General features: G+C 39.7%; 1 protein-coding gene across 4 annotated transcripts in view; it reads left to right on the top strand.

Moving 5' to 3' along the window:
- The window catches only part of LOC126334613 (uncharacterized), a 209,442-nt gene that overhangs the window by 165,879 nt on the left and 23,882 nt on the right, over nt 1-19,681 (top strand). For all 4 annotated transcript variants that reach the window (XM_049997020.1, XM_049997021.1, XM_049997018.1 and 1 more), the window contains exon 8: nt 7,964-8,100. In XM_049997020.1, coding sequence (XP_049852977.1) covers nt 7,964-8,100 — 137 coding nt within the window. The remainder of the gene's footprint in view (nt 1-7,963; nt 8,101-19,681) is intronic.

The raw sequence follows: 19,681 nt of genomic DNA, 5'->3' as shown, positions 1-19,681 counted from the left end.
GTTCAATGATGACAAGTGACCCCTGGCATTGGGTTTAACAATCTACACACAATAAATATTATCTACAAAATCTTATCAAAAGTGCAGTACATATGGTTTTTCAAGTTTATACTTATATGAACTGGCCATATGAAAATCCCCATACAAAATATTTACATATATTGTATTGTACGCTGGCACAAAATATCCACAAGATATACTTTTAATTAAAGTAGGCATCTTCATCATAAGTGATGTCCTTTTTGCATAAACAAAGATTACATTCTATGATACGTATCACTTTGTACAATTCCTTTCTTGCTTAAAAGAATAAATCCTTATGGGTTGCAAAAAGTTAAATTACACTGTGCATTGCAGTTTACTTGTAGGCAGAAAATTTCACTTGCTAAATGTTTAGTATTTTTCACAAGCACTTTCAGATTTTTGAGCTTCTACATGTTTTCTCACCAAGTTGTCCACACCTTCAACAGGTCCAAGTGGCAGTTAGTAAGGAATTGCACTGATATCAGTTACCTTGGAGGTCTTTCTCCTCTGCCACAGTACATGAAAAAATTAGACAAAATACCTTACTTTAGTACACTTACTTTTACTTCTAACTTCTAAGAAAAAATGTTTCACACTAAAAATGATATTCATTTCTTCATAAATAGGTACGTTGCACAGCCCTCATAACATCACAATAATTAGCACTAAAATTGACTGTAGTACAGAAGGTGGTGACTAGTAAAAATTTAAAATCAAGTGCACATTACAATACAAAACATTATTCTAAGTCGTAACTGTGTCTGAAACTGGTCAAACTTGAAAGACTTTTGTTTCTTTTCCATTTTCAAAATACCAAAAACTCAAGATGTGCTGTAGCATAATTTTACTAATCATTGTGTTATAAAAAAGAATAGAATCACCACCACATAACTTAATTACTACTCAATTCAGAATTAAGGGGATGGAAGTTGTACCAAATCATTGCCCCACTCCTCTACTCAACTCTGAGCACTACTCTCATTCAACCAGAAAATTAAATCATTACAAAATGCTACCAAATAGTTGACCTGTCAGAATATTCACATCATTCTAGCACTTCAGTTATCAGTTAATCAGCAAAATTACTTTTTTTCGTTCCAGTATTACCATTCCACGCTCATAATTCCCCAGGACACAAACAGAAGTTTTCAGATAACCTATAGATCCAATAATGCAGCATTATATGACTTCTCCCTCACTAAAATATTGCTCTTTCTGTTACGCTCTCATTCCCAGCTGCAGTGTCGCGAATTGCACAATGTACACAGTACCCAATGTTGTCTAGTTCAAAATTAGATCACCAATATAGTTACACCACATTTGTTTGTATACATTTATCTTTTTCATTAATCATATCTGTCAGCTCCATTATTTTACTTACCTTTCTTCCCTTGTTAGCTAGTGGAGGGCATTCTTATACAACATCAGTACATCAGAGACAGGCTCCCTAACCATTAAGACCCTAAGATTTTTCATTACATTATTATTTCATTATTACCTCATTAACTAATACATAAACACCTGCCCTGCTTATCTAATGCAAAGCTGATTCTACTGAAAAACACTCCACAGTAACAGGTCCTTATGCTAAAGCAAACTTAACTCTCATTACCAGTCAGACAAAATTATCACTTAGAAAAACTATTATTTCACTTTATTCCATCAAATTGCTTAAGATAGCAGCCTGAAGGGCAATATACATACAAACCTTGCTTATTCTTTCCACACACATTACTCCAGGCAACTAAGTTTATAGTTGGAATTACTTAGTGTTAGAAAAGGCTGTGCCATGACACAGGTAGATAGTTATCTCCATCTACTAATTGCAGTGAAAGCAAACACTTCTATCACACCAGAATTAATATTAAGACCTAATATTCAAGATGGTTCTTACTGTATATTGCCTCTGCTGCTGCACCAACGAGCTGATTACTTCAGATGTTAGTTACAGTTTTCAGATAATCTGCACCTTCTCCCCCACACATGCTGACACCTTTCATTTTCTGTTTACCTTATCTCTTTGTTTGACAGTAATTCTCTAACCATGGTACCACTTTACTTTCTTCCATCCTTTTACTCCCTTACTTATAACTAACACAACATAATGTATATGAATAATACTTGAGAAATCTTGTCTAAAATATTCCTCTACTAAATCATCCTCCTGCACAAAATCACATGAAAGTCAAAGATAGAATGTATCTGATTCACCTAAAAACTACAGATAGGAGAGGAAAAGAGTTTGACTGTCTCAGGAAACATGAAAATGAGACAAACAGCTGGGCTAAGCATTATCTACTACTTGCTATTTTCACAAGAAATTAGTCCCAAATATTGCCTCAATGCTGAGATTTTGAATCACCACAAAAATGCACTCCAGCAGCTGCCCTGCCAATTCCACAGTTAATAGTACCTCTTGTTTCACGCTCTTTGATCACTTAACAGTAGCACCAATAATTTTCATTCCAGACACAAGCATCATCACTATAACCTCTGTGTTCTTAACATATTCAAAAAAATGCCTGTGAAATGCCATTCAAATCACTACCAATGTCCAGTAAACACTTAACATATATACCTCATACACTTGCTGTTACGAAGGCTATTTGGAAAGTAGGAAATGTTTTGGCATAAAAAAACTAAGACAATAAATACATTTCATTATATACATCTGAAAGAGTGACTGACATACTACTTTTCCACATTGTCACCATATACATTGAGGCACTTATCATAGCAGTGGATGAGATTTGAAATACCTTCGTCATAAAATTTTGCCGCCTAAGACTTCAGCCAGTGAGCCACGCACCCTTTGTGCACAAAATTTGTGATAGCCTAGCTTTTGAGTGACAATTTCAACAACAAAGTCCATGAAACTTGTGTAAAAGAAAGCAAAAGCTTCTTTATTGTGGAGCGACAGTTTTCACGAATCATTTCACCAACTTCAGTGACAAGATCGTCAGTCACAATGCTCAGGCATCCATTCCTCTCTTCATCATGAATGTTGGTTCTGCCATTTTTAAACTGAATGCAACATTTATGGATGGAACATTCGCTCATTATGTTGTTTCCGCACTCTTTGCACAGTTCATGAGAATTTTCAATAGATTTTAGGTTTTTTGCCAAAAAAACTATCACAGACCGCACCTCACAACTGGTGTCATTTTCAATTGCAGTGCACATTTCAAATTCGAATATCGACACATTTCAAATTCGAATACCGAAAAATACCAGATGTGCAGAGATGTTTGCGCTGCCACGGATGGATGCAGACTGAGCTGCCGAGCATGCACATACCAAAATATACGCAATCGGCGGGTGCTTAGTGACCTCGGATGGAAATGTTCCGTGCTTTCTGAATAGCCCTCGTATTACAGAGTGCCACACTTACTTTTTACTTACCACATTGCCATCATTATCAATAATAAATTCAAATACCCCATCCAGATCGCTACTGGATTTATCATTGCTATCATCATTACAACTACTGTCAGAATCAGACCCACTGTCACTTTCTCTATGCTTTAGATTTTGGACCTCTTCCACATTTATCTCCATTTCAGTCAATTTTGAATCTACATTTTCATTTAATTTTCCAGTTTTTCCTTTATCACTACTGCACACTTGGTTTCTACCCCACTTTTTAAATCATTTGTAATCTGATCAATTTGGTTCTCAAGTTTAACTCTACTTTCAGTACAAAATTTATCGGAAGCCTCCACCCTCATACACAGACTACTTTAGATGATGAGCTGACAGGTGCACATTTGCACTTCACAGTTCTTTACTTTCACTGTTTGGTGGGGGTGGTGGACAGTGCAGTTCTGCAGGTTAGATAGTGGGCAGGGGGGAGGGGGGGTAGAAATAACACAAAAGTAGAGAAGTAAAAAGACTGAGTGTGAAGGTGGAATGATAGCTGTGTAGTATTGGAATGGTGACAGGGAAAGGGCTGGATGGGTGAGGACAGCAACTAACAAAAGTTGAGGCCAGGAGGGTTACAGGAACATAAGATGTATTGCAGGGAGACTGCGCAATTCATAAAAGCTGGTGTTAGTGCGAAGGATCCATATGACAGGTTGTGAAGCAGTCATTGAAATGAAGGATATCATGTTTTGCAGCATGTTCAGCAACAGGGTGGTCCACTTGTATCTTGGCCACAGTATATCCCTTATTTCTCTGTTTTCAATTCAAATGGTTCTGGAATCTCACCTAATAATTTAACTTTTGTGAAATAAAAAACAAACAACCCTCTAAAATCGTGATTTTTCTTCCAATGCACAATGCATTTCAAGCCCTGGGAGCCCTTCAGGTTGGTAGGAATCTAGCTGGGATATTTTTATTTCCCCTCTTGTTTTGCCATCTGTGTCTTTACATTCGTTTTTTCAGGTTTAACTAATTACCATTAACATACTTGAATATAATCTACATTTTTATAAAAGAGAAATCTTGTCCCTTAGTCTTAAAAAATATAACAGCAGATCTAATTTTGTGCATAGTTTTATGCATGTAATTGGTTTTCTAATTTATTTCAATTATGCCTAGTTAGTGTCTTTTGCTACATGGTGAAATCAGTAATTGTTTCCTAACCTAAATTCTATTGTTGACATATAAACAAATATAAATTCTGTACTAATTATAAACATTAAAGGATCTATTGGGATCTATTCAAAAACGTGTTAGCAAAGCCATCCCTTAATTAATTCAAAAATAATTAACAGTTTTGTCAAAAGTATTGTTTGTGTAACTATATATGTTAATTTTATCATTTAAACAAATAATTTGGGCTAAACCTTGTAGTAGAAGAAAGGAATGAATTTTTCGATGTATTCAGTAAAATTAATGATTTAAATTTTCATTGTAATTTCTATAAATTTAACTTTGAACAATGTGTAGTTTCAGCACTTATTGTTATTGTGAGGATATACAGAGTGGTCCATTGATAGTGATGATGAGGATGTCCCGTACTCCGAGGAGCATAGGGGACGATGCGGGACATCCGCACCACTGTACTAAGTAAGGTCCTAGTGGAGGTAGTTTGCCGTTGCTTTCCTCCGACCATAATGGGGATGAATGATGATGATGAAGACGACATAACAACACCCAGCCATTTTCTGGCAGGAAAAATCCCTGACCCCACCAGGAATTGAATCCGGGACCCCATGTGCGGGTAACAAGAACGCTGCCACAAGACGATGAGCTGCGGACGTTTATAGAGACCAGGCTAAATACCTCATGAAATAAGAATCAAACAAAAAAACTACAAAGAACAAAACTCATCTAGCTTCAAGGGGGAAAACCAGATGGCGCTATGGTTGGCCTGCTAGATGGCGCTGCCATAGGTCAAACGGATCTCAACTGCATTTTTTTAAAAATAGGAACCCTCATTTTTTATTACACATTTGTGTAGTACGTAAAGAAATATGAACGTTTTAGTTGGACCTCTTTTTTTGCTTTGTGATAGATGGTGCTGTAATAGTCACAAATGTATAAGTACATGGTATCATGTAACATTCCGCCAGTGTGGATGATATTTACTTCATGATACATTACCCGTGTAAAAATGGACCATTTACCAACTGCAGAAAAGGTTGATACCATGTTGATGTGTGGCTATTGTGATCAAAATGCCCAACAAGCGTGTGCTGTGTATGCTGCTCGGTATCCTGGACGACATCATTCAAGTATCCGGGCCGTTCGCCGCATAGTTACATTATTTAAGGAAACAGGAAGTGTTCAGCCACATGTGGAAACGTCAACCACGACCTGCAACAAATGATGATGCCCAAGTACATGTTTTAGCTGCTGTCTTGGCTAATCCTCATATCAGTAGCAGACAAATTGTGCAAGAACCGGGAATCTCAAAAACGTTGCTGTTGAGAATGCTACATCAACACTGATTGCACCTGTACCATATTTCTATGCACCAGGAATTACATGGCAAAGACTTTGAATGCCTGATTTTTGGTCCCAAGACAGTCAGTCCATGGCCGAGTTTCAGACAAGGAAACTGTTATTGGTTAGATCAACAACAGTGCATCCATGAAACAAGTGTAATACAATCAGGCCAGGTGTTAAAACAACGACAGTTTGTGCTCCATATGTACCTTTCTATTCTTCAAGTACTGTGAAATTTGTGGTTAGGTTTTATTGCTTGTAGATGATCAATAGTAAACTATTGTAGCAGTATGTGGAGGTTCACCTGCAAACTATTAATGAGGCTTATGGAAAGTTTAAACAATAGTGCATAGGCCACATATAACTATGTATTACTGGGGGATTGTGAACAGTGAAAGTAAAGTACTGTGAAACGCAAATGTGCACCTTTTGGCTACATCATTTAAATTAGTCAGTGTTGTACTTCCACAACCCATTTTTAGACTGTGTATCAATGCTGCATGTTGACACCAAGGACAAGAAATGAAGAAATAAAGAACTGTTGCAAGGTGCTTGATCAGTCTACATCATTTTCTGACTTCATGCTTATACTGGTGCTGTTAAGGGAACATACATATATTGCAAGGTAGCACATTGTGTGACTGCATTTTTTGCAAAACTAAGAAAACACCAAAAAATTATGTACTGTTTCCTGTAGTGGTTATCTGGTTTTTAAGTGAGGTAGTGGTTGTAGTTTCAGTGGGCAACTTTGTAATATACCTATGTAATCTCAACAGGACCAGTATTAACCTGAAGTTGAGAAACAATGTAGATGGGTCAAGCACCTGAAGGTGAGCCGCCAGGGCTCAAAATGTCCATTGAAATAAAAATCCTTATTTGTGTCTGAAAGTGATTTGTTTTTTACTTTACAAAATAATATAGCCACAGAAGCAACACTGTCAGAAAAGGATAAAATTAAATTTAACTTTTGATGTTATGCTTACTGATGTTTTCAGTAATATCTTAATCTGTTCCCCTAGAGGCCCCAAGCTTTTCTGGAGTCCAGATATAGCAGTACACATTTCTAGTTTCTTACAGCTCTGGCCTTTGTTAATGGATGGAGATATGTTTTGTCCTATACAGAATCATCCTCTTTGGAAAATAACCTGATATTTACTTGTTCTACAGTATATTTGCCCCTCTCGCTGCAACAAATGTATCATTGAGAATATATTGTACATCTCTGACTGAAGTGAGGTGCCTCTACAGGTATTAACAACACTTTTAAATTAGTGACTGTATTGATGTGCTTTTCTTGTCACTGGACTCCAGAATTCTTGTGCCAACTGTTGTAATTTATTCATAATTTGTGACCTAGTATGTTTTTACAGCTCAGTTGTTATTGAATCCTCTCAGATACTTCATATCTTTTGAACTTTATAATCCATCTGTTGTATTTGACTTCATCTGGTGATACTGAATCCCAGTTACACAGAAAGTTTTTTTTGTGATCCTGGCAGTAGAGTACCTGTTCAAAATATTTTTATTGACAATTGAGTGATTTTCTTATCATTTGTCACAAAGTTGCCGCAATGTAATAACGAAATTCACACTTTTTTCAATGTGATATTTTCTCATCAAATTCACTGATGCAGTCCCAGTGCCAACCACTTACAGTTAGCAATTCTGTAAGCATTTGCTCTGAAATTTGACAAATTTTTCTTATGGGAAATGGAAAGGTTATTTGTCATTAGTGACCTGTCTCAACTTCACATGAACATGGTCCCATGACTTGTTTGTAATATCTAGTGGTATACACAAAGTTACCTCATGAATCAGTCCATCACTAAAAGCTGTATCAAAAACCCTCCAATAGTTCCTGAGCTCAACCAAATAAAACTAAAAATAGTTAATTATTTTCAAATGTTGGCTTACCTGTTTTCTGATGTGAGTATTAGTAAAATGCTTTCAGTCTCAAACTGGATACAATACTGAGAACTGTTTAAAATAATGCTTTAGTGTGTCATTAAAAACTGTATTCTGAGCAACATATTTTGTGTTTCAGAGCAAGGTACCTACGGAAAGCCCTTGGAGGGGGAATGCGGCAAGTGGGTGTGCTAGCAGCAGCAGGCCTTGTGGCACTGGATACTGCCTCTGACAGACTTACACAAGACCATGCTAATGCAGCTCTCATTGCCAATGGTACTTATAACTCTTCTGTGGTGAATTAAATGTGTTTATATGCAGCAGCAATTTAGAATGATGTGTGTGTGTGTGTGTGTGTGTGTGTGTGTGTGTTTTTTATTTTTTTACTGCCTGTAGCTTTATGGACTGCTGTTTCCTCTAATCTAATGTTGTTTGATCTTGTCTATAGTTGAATTGACATTTGTTATAAAAATCACTATGATCTATTGTTCTCTGTTACTATCTGTAGTGGAGTGAAAATTTGTTTACAACTTATTTCCACTATTGTATAATGGTACTTAGAAATGGTACAATATGTTGGTTAGAAAATTTTGTTTGCATATTCTGAAAGGGCTTTTGAGTCATCTCTGTAATTAGGTAAACCTAGCATCAGACAAGAGTTACTGATTTTAATGTTGAAAAACTTAATGCTATGTTATATTAATTTCTGTATTTGAAAGAACTCTAGATGCATGTTATTGAGACACTTTTGCTGGAGACTTCTTGAAATGTGAATCACATCAATGACCATCTGAAGCACATAAAGAGAATTGTTATTCCTTCCACATTAATAAACATTGTTTGGATACACAAAGTGCTGTCTACTGATTCAATTTAAAAGAAAATATCTCCTGAATAATGTGGACTTTATTGTACACAAAACCATATAATATCTGTGGAAGGATTTATAAAAGCATGTCATGAACTAGAAGGACAATTTTTGGTGAAGAAGTAAGTCTTATAGAACATCATGGCATTTAAGGTCAATATTAAATATTGATTCACATGCCACTGAACCCGCCAAGGTAGCCGAGAGTGCTAATGCACTGCTTCCTGGACTTGGTTAGGCGTGCCAGCCCTGAATAGAATCCACCCACCAGGTGGCCTATGAAGGCCTGTGTGCCAGCCAGCCTGGATGTGGTTTTAAGGCAGTTTTCCACCTACCACTAGGTGACTGCTGAGCTGGTCCCCACATCCCGCCCCCGTTATATGACTTGCAGACATCTGCACATTTGCACTATTCCATGGATTACACTACACGCAGAGCAATGGGGTACACTAACTCTATCCCATGGGGTATGGGGTGGCGACAGGAAGGGTATATGGCCACCCCTTCATGTTAACCTTGCCAAGTCTGAACCTAACCATGCCAACCCTGTGAAACATGGGAGTAAGGCACAAGCAAAAGAAGAAGAAGAAAAAGAAGATTCACACGCTACTGAAAATCTAAGATCAACCTGCATATGTGGTCACCAAATTTGTAACACCTACTGAGAAAGGAGAGTAATAAGAAAGATACAGTGAAAAATGGTGGAAGTGTGTATCAGAAAATATGGAAATAAAAACAGTAGACATCTAGATAACTGCATAATACATCCTGAACAGAAGTGATTGTTAATCAAGAAGATACAGAACTTGACAATAATAGTAAATTACTTGAAAATGAAGGAACAGTAGGAAACTATTGTTCAAAGAGGGAAAGTTCCCTGAAAATTTTTGCTCATTAAGTAAGTTATAACATGTTTTATTCTGGAATCCAAGGACAGCAAAACGTTTTAAGGAAGAAGGGGGAAGTAGAAAAATATACATATTACTGAACTTGGAATTCTATTAAAGGAATTTGGGCATTATTATCAAAGGACATGTATCAATGTATAGGAATAGAAACTTTGAGCAACAAGATCAGAAAGTGCATAACAGTCATTAAAATGTACTGCCATGTAGATCAGGACCACTGCACACAGAAGAAAGGTGGACATTTGAAGAAGTTAAATAAACAGTATATTGCAACTAAAGTAAACTTTCAGACCCAGAAATAATGTTCTGGGAACTTCCTGGCAGATTAAAACTGTGTGCCCGACCAAGACTCGAACTCGGGACCTTTCTCTTTCGCGGGCAAGTGCTCTACCAACTGAGCTACCGAAGCACAACTCACGCCTGGTACCTAAAGCTTTACTTCTGCCAGTATCTCATCTCCTACCTTCCAAACTTTACAGAAGCTCTTCTGCGAACCTTGCAGAACTAGCACTCCTGAAAGAAAGGATACTGCGAAGACATGGCTTAGCTACAGCCTGGGGGATGTTTCCAGAATGAGATTTTCACTCTGCAGTGGAGTGTGCACTGCTATGAAACTTCCTGGCAGATTAAAAATGTGTGCCCGACCGAGACTCGAACTCGGGACCTTTGCCTTTCATGGGCAAGTGCTCTACCAGCTGAGCTACCAAAGCACGACTCACACCCGGTACCCACAGCCTTACTTCTGCAGATCAAATTCAGTTAACTGGACATATGGATAAATTAGAAACAAAAAGCAGAATCAGTTTCTCTGAGTGAGTTTGGAGGCCCATTTAGAAGTATGGAACACATAGTTGCCAAAAGTAACCATTCTCAAGGAAGAATTGCACCCTACTTTCCTTTTATAAAACCCTTTCTGCACATTAGAATAATATCATAGTTACACGCAGAGTAAGAAGAGTTTATAAAATGTAAATAACAATAAACCATTTATGTATAATCTTATTGTATTTTAACAATGATGTTTTCAGAAGAATGTATTATCATGTTGTCTATCAAGAATTGTATTCTTTGCTGTTTTTATACTTACGCAGTGAATCATTTGATGTTAAATACGATAGTATTATTATTATTATTATTATTATTATTATTATTATTATTATTATTATAAGTAGATGAGAACACAGCAGTGTTAGCTGGAAGAGAAGCATGACTGCAAATTATCATGCAGAAAGTTTGAAAAGAGGACACGGTGATGAGTTGAAGGTAGACTAGATATGGATGAAAGTAGACAAGTAACCCATGTTAATCAGTATATTACCAGATTGGGTGTAATTACATATGGGCTGTAGAGGAGAACATTAAATCATGATATAGTTAAGATCATCACCATAAAAGTAGAAGAAAGGGTGTTGGACATCCCTCCTAAAAGTAACTAGTGGGAGACAATCACTTTCTAAAACAATCAGATTCTGGCATATAAGCATCCTAATACTTCCTACTTTAAAACCAGAAGGAGAACCTCATCCAGTATTAATTTTACAAGCTTTTAAAGAAACCTAGACAGAATTTTGAAATGCAGAATAGGAGAAAAAAGAAAGGAGTAGAAGATTCATAGTAGACCACAGTAAGGGGAAGCAGTTGGATTTGATAAAAGTTGAAGAGTTCAAAACTTATAATCAGTTTGAAATGTCATTTAAAGTCAGATACTGGTCATATGGAGTGAAAAAGAAATTGTGCCTTTAATTGTTAACTTTAGTGCCATGTGGTCTTCAGTGGGGTGTTTGTAGGAGATTCTTATGGTATGATCTTAAAAAATTGCAATATTTGATGAACTTTTAAAGTGTGGATGTTTAAATGAGGTTGTTATCTCATGATTATTCCAAAACTGTGAGAACAATTATTGGGACAATGTTTTCAAGCTGATAAGCTGTTAGATTTCCTTTTGCAACTGGACATGTTACAAAAAATGGAAGAAAACAAAAGAAAAATTTTTTGAAAATGTAGGAGGTTGGAACAGATGTAAAGGAGAGAATGGTGGTAATAATTCACTGCACTGAAGGGATTTCAGTGGTGCTAGAAATGAATATTCAATATCCAAACTGGAAGATGAAAATAAAAACCAAAAGTAGAATATGAGACAAAAATAACTGTATAAAAGGGTAGTCATAAGGGAAGCAACTGGCTTCTGAGAGGGGACATAATACTCATAGGTGTACGGAATTAGTCCATAGTAACAGAAATAATGGCTTTTGACTGAAACACTAATGTGAGGGAAGAGCTACTGGAAGAAAGTTTGTTTGTTACAAGCTTGTGACAATGGTGAACATGCAAGGAATTGATAGACATTTTAGTAGAACTTGGGAGCAACACAAGTCTTATGGTCATTCATTAACTGAAGGCAGTTATAGGAGATGCTACTTCCCAGTGTTACCAGTGTTGTGGGTATTACAGGTATGATAAGCAAGTCACTGGTAGATGAGGTCTTGGTCACTTTCAAGGTATTAGGACAAAAGTTATGATAATTTTAATAATTCCATCTGACTGTTGTATACTGTCTTTGGAATATGAAGCAGAGAGGGAAATACATGTAAGGGAATAGTGACTGTTGGTGAGTTATATTTCAGATTTGGCTGGTAGCTCAGATGAAGGATGACAAAGATGTGTGTTATCCTACTGACATATGTGAAATAAGTGTTCATACCAATGGAAAAAGTGACATGTTGAAATATGTTATAGAGGAAGAAAATGGAAGAAGAGGATTTTAACCTCTCTAGAAAATGTGGTGTGGTTGTGGATGTGGTAATTCTAAAACAGAACTGCACTTAGTCCACAAATACAACAGTCTGGCAGTCTTTTAGAAGGAACCTCAAACAGACTCCTTGAGTTTTTAGGATACCCTGTTGCATTCAGCTTCCATGTCATGCACTAAACACCAACATTCATTCAGAATGAACTATTGGTGGCATGTTGCTCTGCCTTCTCTTATGTGTAGATTAGATTACTATGGTTCTTCGTTTCTTAATGAGAAAAATGTGCACTTTATGTTAATGCACTTTTGCTACTGCCTTTAACCCACATTGTGCGCATGGTCAGCAGGGTTAAGTACAGATGTGGCATGGTTAATTTTAAGGGGTGGCTGGATACCCTTCCTGCCCCCATCCCATATCCCCCCAGGACGGAATTAGTGTACCCCAGGTGTCTGCGTCTAGTGTAAATCCTGAAATAGTGTGGACGTGTTGCAAATGTCTGCGAGTTGTGTAACTGAGGTGGGACGTGGGGACCATCCCGGTATTCACCTAGGAGGATGTGGAAAACTGCCTAAAAACCACATCCACACTGGCCGGCACACCAGTCATTGTCGTTAATCCTCTGGGTGGATTCGATCCGGGGCCGGCGCGCCTACCCAAGTCCAGGAAGCAGCACGTTAGTGCTCTCGGCTATCCTGGCAGATCACTTTATGTTAACGCACTGACGTTGCTTAATATTTAGCTTTCAGCAAAAGATGTAGCAACATAAACATATTTCTGGTATTGTCAAAGACCTACTCTCCTCCTGATCCTTACAATGGAAGAACTTCTTTGCCATCAATTCCTCCACCCCAACCACCCTAATTAAACACTGAACTCTGCCTCTTCCAGTTCATACCACCATCCAACCATGATCCTCCCCCTCCCACCTAACCACTCCCTGGTCACCGTTCAGGACTTCCTTACTTCCAAATCAGCCTCACCATCCTTCCCCAAGTCACCAGCCTTTCAGTAGAAGAAATAAACAAATCCTGACCTAATCATCCTACCTGCACACAAAGATTTCACCACTGCTGTTATGAATTGCAGTGACTAACTGGCAGATGGCCTCCTCCAGTTATCTGACTCCTCCACCTATAAACTCTGCCAAACTCCAATCCCTGCTTAAAGCCTTAGGCCCTTCCCAGAATATCTTCCCTGAATCCATTTCCCTCCTCACCACTAAGACACCTCACACACCCACCGCTCCCCAAAATCCACAAACCCAACAGTCCTGGACACCCCATTGTCTTTGGTTATTGTGTCCTCACTGAAAGAATTTCGATCCTTAATGACAAACACCTCCAAACAATTGCCCATAATCTAGCCTTCCATGCCAAAGACACCAACCACTACCTTCACCAACTCTCCACTACTGTTACCCCTTTGCTTCCTGGGTCCCTACTTGTCATTGTTGATACCACCTCCCTATACACCGACATCATTCATGCCCATCATCTTACCGCTGTTGAACACTACTTTTCTCAATATCCTTCAGACTCCAAACCCACTACGTCATTCCTCATATACCTAACTAATTTTATCCTAATCTACACCTGATTCTCATTTGAAGGGAAGGTATACAAACAGTACCACAGCACAGCCGTAGGCACCCATGTGGCACCCTTCTACTCCAACCTTTCTATGGGCTATCTAGAGGAAACCTTCCTAGTCTCCCAAAACACCAAACCCATACTCTACTTCAGGTTCATTGATGAAAAAAAACCCTTACTCAGTATGCTGAGGGTCTCACCAAAGCCTTCACAGATAACCACAATCCCCTGAACTAGTCCACTAACAGGTCTCCCATGCTGTTTCCCTCATATCCACAATCCTCCCACCACCCCCAAGAACCAGCCACAAAGGGATGCCTCTTCATCACCTAGTACCACCCGAGACTGGAACAACTGAATCGCATCCTTCACCAGGGTTTTGATTAACTATTGTTGTGCCCTGAAATGAGACATCCTACCTGAGAAACTTCCCACCCCACCTAAAGTGAGTGGTGTTCTGCCACCCACCCAACCACCACAACATCCTAGTCCATCACTATGCTACTCCCAATCCCAACTCCCTGCCACAACGATCATATCTCTGTGGAAGACCCAGGTGCAAAGCCTGCCCATTCCACCCACCCATAACAGTACTTCCTGTCCCAGCCCTGTCAGCAGCTCGGCCACCTGTGAAAGCAGCCATGTCATTTAACAGTTAGCTGCAATCATTGCATGTTGTTGTTGTTGTAGTTGTTGTGGTCTTCAGTCCTGAGACTGGTTTGATGCAGCTCTCCATGCTACTTTATCCTGTGCAAGCTTCTTCATCTCCCAGTACCTACTGCAGCCTACACATTTCTGAATCTGCTTAGTTTATTCATCTCTTGGTCTCCCTCTACGATTTTTACCCTCCATGCTGCTCTCCAGTACTAAATTGGTGATCCCTTGATGCCTTAGAACTAGTCCTACCAACCGATCCCTTCTTCTTGTCAAGTTGTGCCACAAACTCCTCTTCTTCCCAATTCTATTCAGTACCTCCTCATTAGTTATGTGATCTACTCATCTAATCTTCAGCATTGTTCTGTAGCATCACATTTCGAAAGCTTCTATTCTCTTCTTGTCTAAACTATTTATCTTCCATGTTTCATTTCGATACATGGCAACACTCCATACAAATACTTTCAGAGACGACTTCCTGACAGTTAAATCAATACTCGATGTTAACAAATTTCTCTTCTTCAGAAACACATTTCTTGCCATTGCCAGTCTACATTTTATATCCTCTCTACTTCGACCATCATCAGTTATTTTGCTCCCCAAATAGCAAAACTCCTTTACTACTTTAAGTGTCTCACTTCCTAATCTAATTCCCTCAGCATCACCTGACTTAATTCGACTACATTCCGTTATCCTCATTTTGCTTTTGTTGGTGTTCATCTTATACCCTCCTTTCAAGACACTGTCCATTCCGTTCAACTGCTCTTCCAAGTCCTTTGCTGTCTCTGACAGAATTACAATGTCATCGACAAACCTCAAAGTTTTTATTTCTTCTCCATGGATTTTAATACCTACTCCAAATCTTTCTTTTGTTTCCTTAACTGCTTGCTCAATATAAAGATTGAATACGATCGGGGTGAGGCTACAACACTGTCTCACTCCCTTCGCAACCACTGCTTCCCTTTCATGTCCCTCGACTCTTATAACTGCCATCTGCTTTCTGTACAAATTGTAAATAGCCTTTCGCTCCCTGTATTTTACCCCTGCCACCTTCAGAATTTGAAAGAGAGTATTCCAGTCAACACTGTCAAAAGCTTTCTCTAAGTCTACAAATGCTAGAAACATAGGTTTGCCTTTCCTTAATCTTTCTTCTAAGATATGTCGTAGGGTCAGTATTGCCTCACATGTTCCAATATTTCTACGCAACCCAAACTGATCTTCCCCAAGGTTGGCTTCTACTAGTTTTTCCAGTCGTCTGTAAAGAATTCGCATTAGTATTTTGCAGCTGTGACTTATTAAATTGATAGTTCAGTAATTTTCACATCTGGCAACACCTGCTTTCTTTGGGATCGGAATTTTCATATTCTTCTTGAAGTCTGAGGGAATTTCGCTTGTCTCATACATCTTGCTCACCAGATGGTAGATTTTTGTCAGGACTGGCTCTTCCAAGGCCGTCAGTAGTTCTAATGGAATGTTGTCTACTCCCGGGGCCTTGTTTTGACTCAGGTCTCTCAGTACTTTGTTAAACTCTTCATGCAGTATCCTATCTCCCATTTCATCTTCATCTACGTTCTCTTCCATTTCCATAATATTGTCCTCAAGAACATCGCCCCTGCATAGATCCTCTATATGCTCCTTCCACCTTTCTGCTTTCCCTTCTTTGCTTAGAACTGGGTTTCCATCTGAGCTCTTGATATTCATGCAAGTGGTTCTCTTTTCTCCAAAGGCCTCTTTACTTTTCCTGTAGGCAGTATCTGTCTTACCGCTCGTGAGATAAGCCTCTACATCCTTATATTTGTCCTCTAGCCATACCTGCTTAGCCATTTTGCACACTCATTGCATCGCTTTTTATATTGGTATGACCACCAACCAGTTGCCCACCGCCAATCTGTGGTGAAGAGGAAAGTAGACCACCATGTGGGTCAGCATACAGCTGAACATAACACACTTGATTTCAATGGCTGCTTCACTACCCGAACTGTCTGGATCCTTCCCTCCGCCACCAGCTTTTCTGGACTGTGCAGATGTGAGTTACCCTTACAATACATTCTCCGCTTCCATAATAATCCCGGCCTCAACCTACTGTAACATACTGTCCCCACACCCTCCACCCAATAATTTCCACCCCCTCTGTCTTGACACCCCCTCCCCATTCTCATCTACCACTCTGTTTATTTGTAGCCCTCTGCCAATTCATTCCCCATTACTCTCCTTTTTTGGTCCTTCTTTCCCCACCTCTGTGCCCCACAACCTCCTGAAACTGCGCCTGTTGGCAGTCTTGCCCATACACACTTCACCAGACAGTGTCCATCTCTCACCTCACCCATACACTACTATCCCTTTCCTTTCCCTTGCTTGTATACCACATGATGTTACATTCCTGCCCTAGGTACTGGAGTTGGTGGTTATGTGTGCATGAGGTGTACTTGCTGTGGGAACATGTGTGCATGTGGGAGCGTGTGTGTGCCTCTTTTACTGAAGAAAGCTATGACCGAAAGCTATATGTGAGTGTCTTTTAATTGTACCTGTCGGCAACTTGATGTGTCATAGCAGTCTGTCTTTTCCTGAATCACTGATATTCCTTGCTGGGATTAAATCTAGATAAGAATTTAGGCTAGAATAAACTTGGCGAGTATCTGTCTAATAAGTTGTGAAGCAGCCACTGCTACTGACAAGGATGCTCTAATATATTATATCTTCTGTTATTTATTTTTATGTGCATATTTTGTAGATCTGTTAATGTGTGTGAGAAGCTAGGGTGTCAAATGAGTACAGTTAATTCACAGAAATACACTCCTGGAAATTGAAATAAGAACACCGTGAATTCATTGTCCCAGGAAGGGGAAACTTTATTGACACATTCCTGGGGTCAGATACATCACATGATCACACTGACAGAACCACAGGCACATAGACACAGGCAACAGAGCATGCACAATGTCGGCACTAGTACAGTGTATATCCACCTTTCGCAGCAATGCAGGCTGCTATTCTCCCATGGAGACGATCGTATAGATGCTGGATGTAGTCCTGTGGAACGGCTTGCCATGCCTTTTCCACCTGGCGCCTCAGTTGGACCAGCGTTCGTGCTGTCCCAAACATGCTCAATGGTGGACAGATCCGGAGATCTTGCTGGCCAGGGTAGTTGACTTACACCTTCTAGAGCACGTTGGGTGGCACGGGATACATGCGGACGTGCATTGTCCTGTTGGAACAGCAAGTTCCCTTGCCGGTCTAGGAAGGGTAGAACGATGGGTTCGATGACAGTTTAGATATACCGTGCACTATTCAGTGTCCCCTCGATGATCACCAGAGGTGTACGGCCAGTGTAGGAGATCGCTCCCCACACCATGATGCCGGGTGTTGGCCCTGTGTGCCTCGGTCGTATGCAGTCCTGATTGTGGCGCTCACCTGCACGGCGCCAAACACGCATACGACCATCATTGACACCAAGGCAGAAGCGACTCTCATCGCTGAAGATGACACGTCTCCATTCGTCCCTCCATTCACGCCTGTCGCAACACCACTGGAGGCGGGCTGCACGATGTTGGGGCGTGAGCGGAAGACGGCCTTACGATGTGCGGGACCGTAGCCCAGCTTCATGGAGAAGGTTTCGAATGGTTCTCACCGATACCCCAGGAGCAACAGTGTCCCTAATTTGCTGGGAAGTGGCAGTGCGGTCCCCTATGGCACTGCGTAGAATCCTATGGTCTTGGCGTGCATCCGTGTGTCGCTGCGGTCCGGTCCCAGGTCGACGGGCACATGCACCTTCCGCCGACCACTGGCAACAATATCGATGTACTGTGGAGACCTCACGCCCCACGTGTTGAGCAATTTGGCGGTACGCCTCCTGCATGCCCACTATACGCCCTCGGTCTAAGTCCGTCAACTGCACATACGGTTCATGTCCACGCTGTCGCGGCATGCTACCAGTGTTAAAGACTGCGATGGAGCTCCGTATGCCACGGCAAACTGGCTGACACTGACGTCGGCGGTGCACAAATGCTGCGCAGCTAGCGCCATTCGATGGCCAACACCGCGGTTCTTGGTGTGTCCGCTGTGCCGTGCATGTGATCATTGCTTGTACAGCCCTCTCGCAGTGTCCGGAGCAAGTATGGTGGGTCTGACACACCGGTGTCAATGTGTTCTTTTTTCCATTTCCAGGAGTGTAGTTGTGGGAAAAATAAAAACATAGAATTAGAAACAAACAGAAGTTACTGTATCTGTAACAATACATAACAAACTATAAAAATGAAAATCTAGGGAGTCTATTATGCCTATGTTAAAAATTCATGCAATAAATAAAAAGTTGTATCAAGTAGGTACAGTGTTATTTTATTTTTAAATAATGCACTGTTAATTCACATATAATTTTTATGTTATTTGGCAATTAATAATTTTAATACTGGAATACTGTATAACTTTCTGTAACTGAGTTAGATTTTTGAAATCACAAAGGAAGTCAGCCTATCTTCTTGTGTTGTGATTTTAGCAAATTTAATTGATTTCATAGTGCACAGGATTGTTTACCACGAATCTCATTGTGGAATAAATGTATTGGGAAGGGAAGTAATGGTAAGTATCCCTAGTTTCGTAAAAGGTTTATGGCAGGATGTTCTCAGGGAAACTCTGTAAGTAATTCAGATGATCTTTTCCTGTAGAATGAAAATTTTCTTTGATATGTGTGAATTGCTCCAGAAGATAGTTTCATAGCACATAACTGACTCGAAGTACCCAAAGCAAGTGGACTTTGTGACACTAATGTCTCCAATATGTGAGACTGTCCTAATGACAAAGATAGCTGAGGACAACCTTTTTAAGGTCCGAAGGACATGATGTTCCCAAATGGCCTTGCTGTCTGCATGAAGGCTTCACAATCTGGTGCACTGTACACTTTGTATTTACTGACTGTCATGTACAATAAGTATATCTTGAGTGATTTTGTAATTGGAGCTGAACTGGATATCATTAGTTTTGTTTAGACTTAATAGAAAGTGAGTTTACTTTGAAACAGGTTAGGAATTCAAGGAGTAATTTGGTAGCATGAGCCTCTAGATTGGTGGAATGTTTGTTGTTTACCACAATATT

This window comes from Schistocerca gregaria, chromosome 2 (genome assembly GCF_023897955.1).
Source record: "Schistocerca gregaria isolate iqSchGreg1 chromosome 2, iqSchGreg1.2, whole genome shotgun sequence".
NCBI lineage: Eukaryota > Metazoa > Arthropoda > Insecta > Orthoptera > Acrididae > Schistocerca > Schistocerca gregaria.
Note: the sequence above shows the minus strand (reverse complement) of the source record. Positions and strands in the feature narration are given on the sequence as shown.